Here is a 9,046-nt window from a genome sequence, read left to right on the forward strand (position 1 = left end):
TCATTCCCAATAAATATATATGAATTTATAAGTTGTATATGTATTATTTTGTGCTGTTATTTATAAAATATGTTCCAATGGGAATGGAAAGGAATATGATACAAATGTAATAATCTCTGAAGGAGTCTTCCTGTCTCCCACCTTGGAAACCACTGTTCTGAGTGATGTTCTTTTCCTAGATGGTCATCTATAAAGGTTCTTCCAGTGCTGAAACTGAAGTCACCTCTTAAGTAGATAGTCCTTCTATTTTGATATCCTTTCTAAATCTATTTATTTCATAAAAGATCCTCCCTTTTTTTGCTATTTATAGCCTTTTTCCTCTACTGTTTGAGTTTGTTCTTTTACTTGTGCACAGTTGGCCTTCTGTATCTGTGGGTTCTGTATCTGTGGATTTAACCAACCGGGGATCAAAATTATTTGGGAAAAAACACAATAAAAATAACATTACAACAATAAAAAATAATACAAATAAAAAGCACCATATAACAGCTACTTAGCATTTGTATTGTATTAGGTATTATAGGTAATCTAGAGATAATTTCAAGTATATGGAAGGATGTGTGTAAGTTAGATGCAAATACTATGCCCTTTTATATCAGGGACTTGAGCATTGATAGATTTTGATATCCAAAGGGGTCCTGGAACCAATCCCCTGAGAATACTGAGGGATGACTATATTCATTTAGCAAACATTTATTAAGTTCATATTGTATACCAAGTAGGTGCAGGGAAATTGAACAAGTAAGAATTCCTGCCTTCACATGAGACAGGCCAGCCAATCAGTGATTATAATCCAGAGTGTTACGGAAATGCAGCAGAAGGGTGTGTAAAGAGAGACATTGGCAGCAGCTCAGGACTGCGACCTGGTTGCTCAGTTACTGCACCCTCTTCTCTGTTTTGAGACTTAAGAAAATCACAGGTTTCTCTAACAGGCCCTTTTTTTTCCCCCCTCCATGGTATTTTCTTTTCTTTTGGAAAATATAAAATTACAACCCATTGATTTGAGAATATTAAACCAGTGCAAATTTTCATATTATTTCTTTATGTTAAGATGCTTACCTTTATACTTTTACGCTTAGATCTTAGTGTTGGAAGGACTCTATAAAAGACAGAACCTAAGTTACATTAACCCTTTGTTGTGATATATGTTGCAAATACCTGTATTTTGCCCAAGTTGGTCAGCTGTCTTTTAAAGGTTTAATATCTTAAGTATATTAACCCTTTGTTGTGACATATATTGCAATATCTGTATTTTGCCCAAGTTTGTTGGCTGTCTTTTAACATTGTTTATAGTATTTTTCATGAAAAAAATTTTATGTGAAATTTTAAAAAAAAGACAGAACCTAAGTACAAATAATCATGTAGCTCCTACTGTTAGGAGGAGGCAAAGTCATCTTTCAGAGGTGTATGTTTTGTTTATTCTTGTGTTCATTGAACAAATATTTTAAAAGTGACTCCTGGGTGGAAAAGGTACTTAAATTGAAATATCTTTCTCACATGGGCTTTTAATGAAGAAATTCTGAAGGATATAATGGATAATTCTATTGAGAGCAGATTCAGAAATGAAAGAATTGATCAGGTTTTTTTTTCTCTTTTTTTAGGGCAAGTTAAAGTCTTCAGAGCTTTGTATACATTTGAACCCAGAACGGTAAGTATTCAGTTTTTAACTTTAAAATTGACATAAAAACCTAAGGCAATTTCATTTAGACACTTCCTCTGGCTTGAATGGTCTGCTTTTTCTTTGACAGACCTAGGCAGCTCACAGGAATGAGTGCGGGTCACTTCCTACTGCAGTCCAGAGGTGTGCAAGCTAAGCCCCTGGGTTAATTTGCATGTCCTTGCAGTCCTGAGGTCACGTTGTCATCTCACATAGCTTCTCCTTATGTGGTGACACCACCTGCTGTAAAATCACCAAGTGACTTGCATACAAAGCACAACACCTCTGTCTTAGTCATTCTTCCTCTGAATCTCATGATAACCTCGCATTCTCTTTGACCCTTTACCTCAGGCTACCTCATATGGCGCCCTCTGCTGACCTCCCAGAGCGATTGTTTATGTCTCTGCTGTGCATGTTTTCCATTGTTACAGTTTCTGGCATCCATCCATAAATCCACCCATCCATCTATGGCTTATCAAGCTCCTGTTACATGCCAGAGACTGGGCCAGGCACTGGGGATGGTGCGGTGACAACAGAAAGGACAGTCTCATGGAGCTTGCATCCCAGAGGAGAGAGACAGGCAGTGGCAGAAAAATGGATGTGACTGTCAGGGCTGAGTGCTATGGAGCAAAATAAGGACAGTGAGGGGCAAAGAGGTTAATGGTGGGAAGAGTGTTATTTTTTCCCATAGGAAGTTCAGGGATGGCCTTTCTAGAAAGGTGACATTTGAGGAGAGACCTAAAGGAAGTGAGGGAGCAGAGGGAACAGCAAGCGCGAGTGATGTTGGACTTTGAGCTCTTGGTTCCCAAGTCAACAGAAATTGACATAAAACCAGAAAGATTTAGGCGGGCAGGGCTTTACTGGGGCTTTTGCTTAAATAAAAGGGAGACAGTGCTGGTTAAGGGGGACAGCCACACTGGCTCTCTGAACAAAGGGCTGGGAAACTTCTATGGAGTTGTAAAGAGGTGTCAGCTTTGATGTCATCACATGTAGAGGTGGGGTTCCATTGACTGCTGTGCACTTGGTGGTCATGCTTCTTCATGAATTGCATGTATCATTAGCATTTTAAATCTCTACCCCTGGCCATGATTTTTAGCATTAAAATGAGACTATAACAAGGGAAAAGTCAGAGTAAGGTCAATATGGGGTCTGTTTTGGCTTGAGGTGGTTAGATCCGGATAGGTCTGGTTTCTCTGCAGCCAGGTTCCTTACCAGTTGGTGTCAGCATCTTGCTTCAGTGGTCCCGGAAGATATTATTCAAGAGACAATTAGCTCCCTCCTTATATGGGTATGTGCTGAATTCCAGCAGCTAGGAGGTCGTTTGTTTCTGCTCTTCAACGGTTAATTAGGCTGGGTCATGTTGCCTCCCTTGGTCAGAAATGAGGCCCGAGTCCTGTCCCCATACTCTCTCACAAGCAGCATCTTGGTGGATTCGAGAGGCAGCAGGGAGGACAGTGTGGCTTGGAAAGTCTCAAACAAGGGAGAGGGTGGTAGGAGACAAGCTCAGAGTGTTGGGGTGGAGCCAGAGGGCAGCTCAGGTGGGGCCTTGTGGATCTCGTTTGAATTTTGCTCTGGGTAAGTTTGAAAGGAATTGAAGGGTTTTGAGAACAGGAGTGATTAGATAGCAAAGTTTTAGGAGAATCACTCCAGCTGAGGTGTGGAAAGCCATCTAGGAGATTGGAGAGTTTCGATATGGGAGTGATTAGACAGTGAAGCAGGGAGTCCAGGTGGCTAGGAGGCAAAGGAGGAAACCAGGAAGGGGAGCCCGCTTTCATTGACTTCGCTCTCTCACACACTAGAGACTGGAGACTTCCTTCTGTGGGCAGCCAGCTTGCTGCTGGCTTCATCCGGGTTTGCCCTGGACCCTGCTTTCGCCAGAGTCAGAGGCATCTTAGAAGGTAGCACAGAACAAATGGCACTGAGCATTGATTCAGCCACCGGCCCAGGGCCTGCCTTCAAATCCCGATCTGTCATTTACTCACTTTAAAATGGGCGTAAGATTCGCCATTCCACAGGGGAGCCCTGCTGTGGGCATACAGTGGGGCGAATATTTAAGGCCTACTCCATGGTGCACGCCAGCGAGTGTTGGCAGCTAATAGTGGGATGTGCGTGTTCAGACTTTGTAAGCTGACTGTTTCTGGAACAAGAAAGGGATAATGGGTTTTTTATTCCTCTCATCAAGAAGTTCCACTGACAACTCTCCTGTGTTGGATGGGGTGGATAATGGGTAGTATATTAGTTTGCTAGGACTGACATCACCAAGTTTCACAGACTGAGAGGCTTACCCAACAGAAATTTATTTTCTCAAAATTCTGGAGGCTAGAAGTCCGAGATCAAGGTGTTGGCAGGGTTAGTTTCTTCTAAGGCCTTTCTCCTTTGCTTATAAGTGGCCATCTTCACTCTGTGTCTTCTTGTAATCGTTCCTCTGTGTGTGCCTATGTTCTAATTTCCTCTTCTTACAAAGACACCAGTCTTTGGATTGGGGCCTATGCTCAGTACCTCATTTTAACTTAATTACCTCTTTAAAGGCCCCATCTCCAAATACAGTCACATTTGGAAGTACAGATGCTCCTCGACTTATGATGGGGTCACGTCCTGATAAACCCATCGGAAGATGAAAATACTGTAAGTCAAAAATGCCTCTAATACACAGATAAACCCATCATAAAGTCAAAAAATTGTAAGTTGAGCCCTTATAAGTCAGGGATAGTCTGCACTGGGAGTTAGGACTCCAGCCTAAGAATTTTGAAGGGGACACCAAAATCCCATAACAAGTAGGGAAGTGTGAGGCCCAGAAGTTGTCTAACTCCAGCTCACACCAGGCTGTCATTACATGCCTCTGATCGTCCTTATCAGTTGTGTCCTTGGTTGCATGACCCCTGCGGAGAGGGAGAGTTGGGGAGAGTAGGTGGTGGACAGCTGCCATCCTGGCCACTCAATGAATAGACCATTTTCTCTGCCTCCTTGACTCTCGAATGGGACCTGCGTGTACTTAGTTTTGAGACTTAAGGTGACTCCTGAGTCTTTCTCCTCTGTGCCCCCGGTACTCTTAGGTGCCACCTTTGTCCTTTCCCACTGACCTCCTCCTCCCCTTGGTTCCTCATGACTTTGTGCCTTTCCTCAGTTCTGGCCTACAGACTCCAGCTTCTCCCTTGCATCTGTATTCACTGCTACACTGATGTTCTTTGCTTCCATCACCAAACTTTTATTTGACGGCAGACGTGGTCCTCTGCTGTCCAGCCCCCATCCCAGCCCTGCTGCGCTGTTCTCCTTCCCTTCTTGGACTTTCCAGTCTACAGGCAAGCACCACCACACCCTGCTGATTTTTCTATTTTTAGTAGAGATGGGGGTCTTGCTCTTGCTCAGGCTGGTCTCGAACTCCTGAGCTCAAGCGATCTTCCCGTGTCGGCCTCCCAGAGTGCTAGGATTACAGGCGTGAGCCCGGCCTCACTCTGCCTCTTTAGCAGCTGTGTGATCTTGAGAAAATTATTGAACTTCTCTGTCTCAGTGTTCTCATATGTTAAGTGAGACTAATAATAATCTCATGGAGTTTTAGTGAGAATTAAGTAAGATTAATTTTGTAAAGCTGCTGTTACTATTAAGGAGTAATGTTACTATCGAAGGAGTAGTTGTTGCTATGTTAATAGACATTTAATAAATATTTTTGATTGGTTGTGTATTGGTTAATTTACCTACAGTTCTGCTTCATGATGGAGTTTCTCCAATGCTTTTTTTTCTTTTTTTTAAATCTTGGTATTGGATATGCATGAGAAAATACACATAATTAGTTAGGTTTTAAAAAATACTCTGTATTTAAAATGTTATTGTATTTTTAATATCCCTGGTCCCAAGGATCATAGGCAGTGGTCAGTAACGACACCCAAGCCCTGTTGCCTCCACATTTATCCCATCTCCTCCTCCTCTCAATCTACATGTGAAAGGGAGAGCATCTGGCAGAGCATGTAGCTTCTGGCTCCCACAGTCTTTCCTGATGGGTTCAGTGCCCATGCTGTACCCATTGTTAAGTTTTAGATACTATCCCAGAACTGGGTTAGTCTTACATTCATTTCTTTCTTTTCTTCCTTTCTTCCTTTTCTTCCTTTCCTTCCTTTCTTACAAGGTCTTGCTGTGTTGCCCAGGCTGGCCTTGAATTCTTGGACTCAAGCCATCCTCCCACCTCTCAGACTCCTGAGTAGCTGGGACTGCAGTTGTGAGCCACCCCACCCAGCTTCTGACATTCGTTTTCTGAGTGAGAGTTTCTGTTAGACAATGCTGGAAGCTCAGTTTGGTCTTTCTCCCCTGCCACCATTAGCCATCTTCTCTGGATGGATGGATACACCACTGTGTATCCCAAACTGACCTGGCCTCCTTAAAGTGATTGGGACCAGGCAAGATTGAAAGGCTGAGTTGGACTCTGAGGGACGTGCTGACATGTGCAGCACCCCAAGGAGGCCTGGGTCCAGTTCTACCCTCAGGAGACAGGGACAGCAGAGCCCAGCCCAGTCCTGGTGATCCACTGAACAGGTCGAACACTAGCCAGCTGTGGCTCCCAGGTCTTCCTGCCAACCCATTTCTCATCTGTCTTGCTTATAGGCAAGGTAGTCTTGGCACCACCCACCCCTGTTTGGTTCTTTATTCTCCCCCAACCCTTAATCCAATAAATAGTCACAGAGAGACCTGGCTGGACTGGTTAGACCAGTGTAAAGACGCAGGACACTGATGGGGAGAGAGCAGCATTTGCTGTGTGGTGGAGGTGTGTTGATTTCTGAAGGGAAACCAGCAGGGTCCTGCCGTGTCATGTAAAGTTTGCTGGGCTGCCATAGGTTTATAGCACTTTGCCTGGAGGAACGAGCTCCAGAATGAGATTCCAAAAGCTGAGGTAGCAGCCCAGCCCTGCCACTCATTCTGCGTTTTGTGCTAAATTCTTTAGCCTGTCTGAGCTTGGTTGTGAAATAGAGATTATACCCCTAACCCAGCCCTGCCAAGTGGGCCGTTGAGAGGACCAGATGAGGTCAAGTATGCCTTGCAAGTAAAAGGTGCTGCTCTTGGTTTTTTGGTACCATTTTATGAAGGTGGGGTGTGAGGAGGGGAAGTGACATAGGCCACTGGCTTTTAACTTGGTCATGACACCATGACAACCAATAATGGCCACCATGATGCTTCTGTATGAGAGAAAGCAGGTCATGGTTAAGAGCGTTGTAATCTCACTCATCGTTCAAGTCCAGGCTCTACCACGTACCTGCTCTGTGGTCTTGGACAAGTTTCTTGTCTATAACGTGACCATGTGGATAGCACCCACTTCATACTGTTGTTGGTGACGATTAAATTAGTTACTATTTGTAAATGCCCAGAACAGTGCCTGGCACATAATAAATACAACAAAGTATTAAATAAAACATCTATGGAGAATTTGTTTTTTCTTTTTATTAATTTTTTGGGGCTCCAGGTTGACAAATCTAAAAACTTTCAAAAGTCTATCACAATTTTTCTAAACTTTTCATAAAATATAAATTTTCATAAACTAACAAAATTAATGCCCTCGGAATTACATGTTACCAAGAATATATGGAATGGGAATGGGAATATATGACACTAAATTTGTGCTCATTGCTGGAACATCCCAGTGGACAGCAGCGTACTTGGTCTGATACCTTGTGGTTCTTCAAGGAGAGAGGAAAGGAGGAATGTGGTTCAAAACCAAAGAACATGCTGGAAATAGAGAAGTGCTTACTTCATGGTGTCACTATTTTTCCATTTCTGTTCCGTGAATTGGATGCCAGGAATTTAAAAGTAGATCCTCATCGAACAATTTACATCAAGTGTCTTGCTAGTGGTTTCTTAATGGAAAATATGAGTATTATAGATAAAAATCTGTTTTTAAAATCATGCCATTGCCTTGTTGTCTGTACTGCCACCATTAGTCTAAAGAATTTGATAGGCTACCTACTTAGCTAGGTTAGGAAAAGCACCCCTGGTTTCTTCGGAAGAAGGTATTTTATAAGTAGTAGCACTGTGCTTCTGGGAGCCATGAATTAAAAGAGAGTAAACCATGCACTGTAATTCCTCAGGATGAATAAATAACCCTTTTTTTTTTTTTTTGGAGACAGAGTCTTGCTCTGTTGCCTGGGCTAGAGTGCTGTGGCATTAGCTTATCTCACAGCAACCTCAAACTCCTGGGCTCAAGCAATCCTTCTGCCTCAGCCTCCCGAGTAGCTGGGACTACCGGTATGTGCCACCATGCCTAGCTAATTTTTTCTATATACCTGACTGAAATCGAGTCCCTGTTGCTGCTGTCTCTTTTGAATAGCAAGTCTGACCTAATGGCAGGCTTGTGGCCGACACTGTTATTGAACAGCAGCCATTAATTTAAAAACTGAGACAGCAGTGAGAGGTAGTGAAGTAACTGGACTTAGTGGCATCTTCCAAATGATGTACTTTACCAAACCACGAGCAAGAATTGCTTAAAGACATTAAAAGTTTTACCTCTTTTGGGCTTTATTACATTTTTTAAATTGAGGTAAAATTCACATAACATAAAATGAACCATTTTAAAGTGAACAGTTCAGTGGCGTTTAGTGCATTCGCTAAGTGGCGCAACTACTACGTCTGTCTACTTCCAAAACATTGCATCACCCCCAAATAAAACCCCAGTCCCATTAAGCAGTTACTGCCTATTCCTCCTGACTTTATTACTTATTTTATAAAGAAGACTAGTTATCAGGATTTTGTGTGTGTGCACTTGGTTTTTAGAAGCTATTTGTTTGGTACTTTTTTGTAACCTGTCTTTTTGTTTCAAGGGTGAGTGATTCTTATTAAATGTGGAAATTTAGAGAGACTTTTATGGTTTTAGAAAGAGGCTAAAACCATAGGGCAAGATAACTCCTTAACTTCTCTAAAAGCACTGATTGAGGAGGATTCACTGGGCAAGATTAGCTTTTGGAAACGTACCCAGTAAGAATGGCCCGGGACAGCTCTAAAACAGGACAGATCTCTTCAAGGTATTGAACTCTTTCAAAACTTCGGGAAAATGCTGCAGTTCACATATATCCTATTTTCATTTCATCATCTTACTTCTTTCATTCTTCCTTCCCATGCCTTCATGTTATCTAAAGGAGAGATAGTCAAATGGTGTTCAGATTGCCAGCGAAGGCCACCCTTACTGATATGGGGCATGGCTGCTGCGCCCAGCTGGGATGCCGTAGAAGGGAATGAGTCCTCTTTCTGGCTTCTCTGAGAGTGATCTAGTTTGCAGCAAGGAAATACTAAAGGAAAGAGTTTGTTTCCCAATCACTTTCTATATTCATAACATATTGGTAGTAATATTGGTCATTCATCATCAGAATATTTTAGAGACAAATTTGAGAAAATCTTAGAGGTCTTTAATTTTTT

The 9,046-nt window shown here is 42.4% G+C and overlaps 1 protein-coding gene across 1 annotated transcript in view; it reads left to right on the forward strand.

Annotated features, from left to right (window-relative positions):
• The window catches only part of OSTF1 (osteoclast stimulating factor 1), a 61,661-nt gene that overhangs the window by 21,531 nt on the left and 31,084 nt on the right, over window positions 1–9,046 (forward strand). The window contains exon 2 of the mRNA XM_012644421.1: window positions 1,602–1,648. Coding sequence (XP_012499875.1) covers window positions 1,602–1,648 — 47 coding nt within the window. The remainder of the gene's footprint in view (window positions 1–1,601; window positions 1,649–9,046) is intronic.

Source organism: Propithecus coquereli, unplaced genomic scaffold, assembly GCF_000956105.1.
Source record: "Propithecus coquereli isolate 6110/MARCELLA unplaced genomic scaffold, Pcoq_1.0 Scaffold211, whole genome shotgun sequence".
NCBI lineage: Eukaryota > Metazoa > Chordata > Mammalia > Primates > Indriidae > Propithecus > Propithecus coquereli.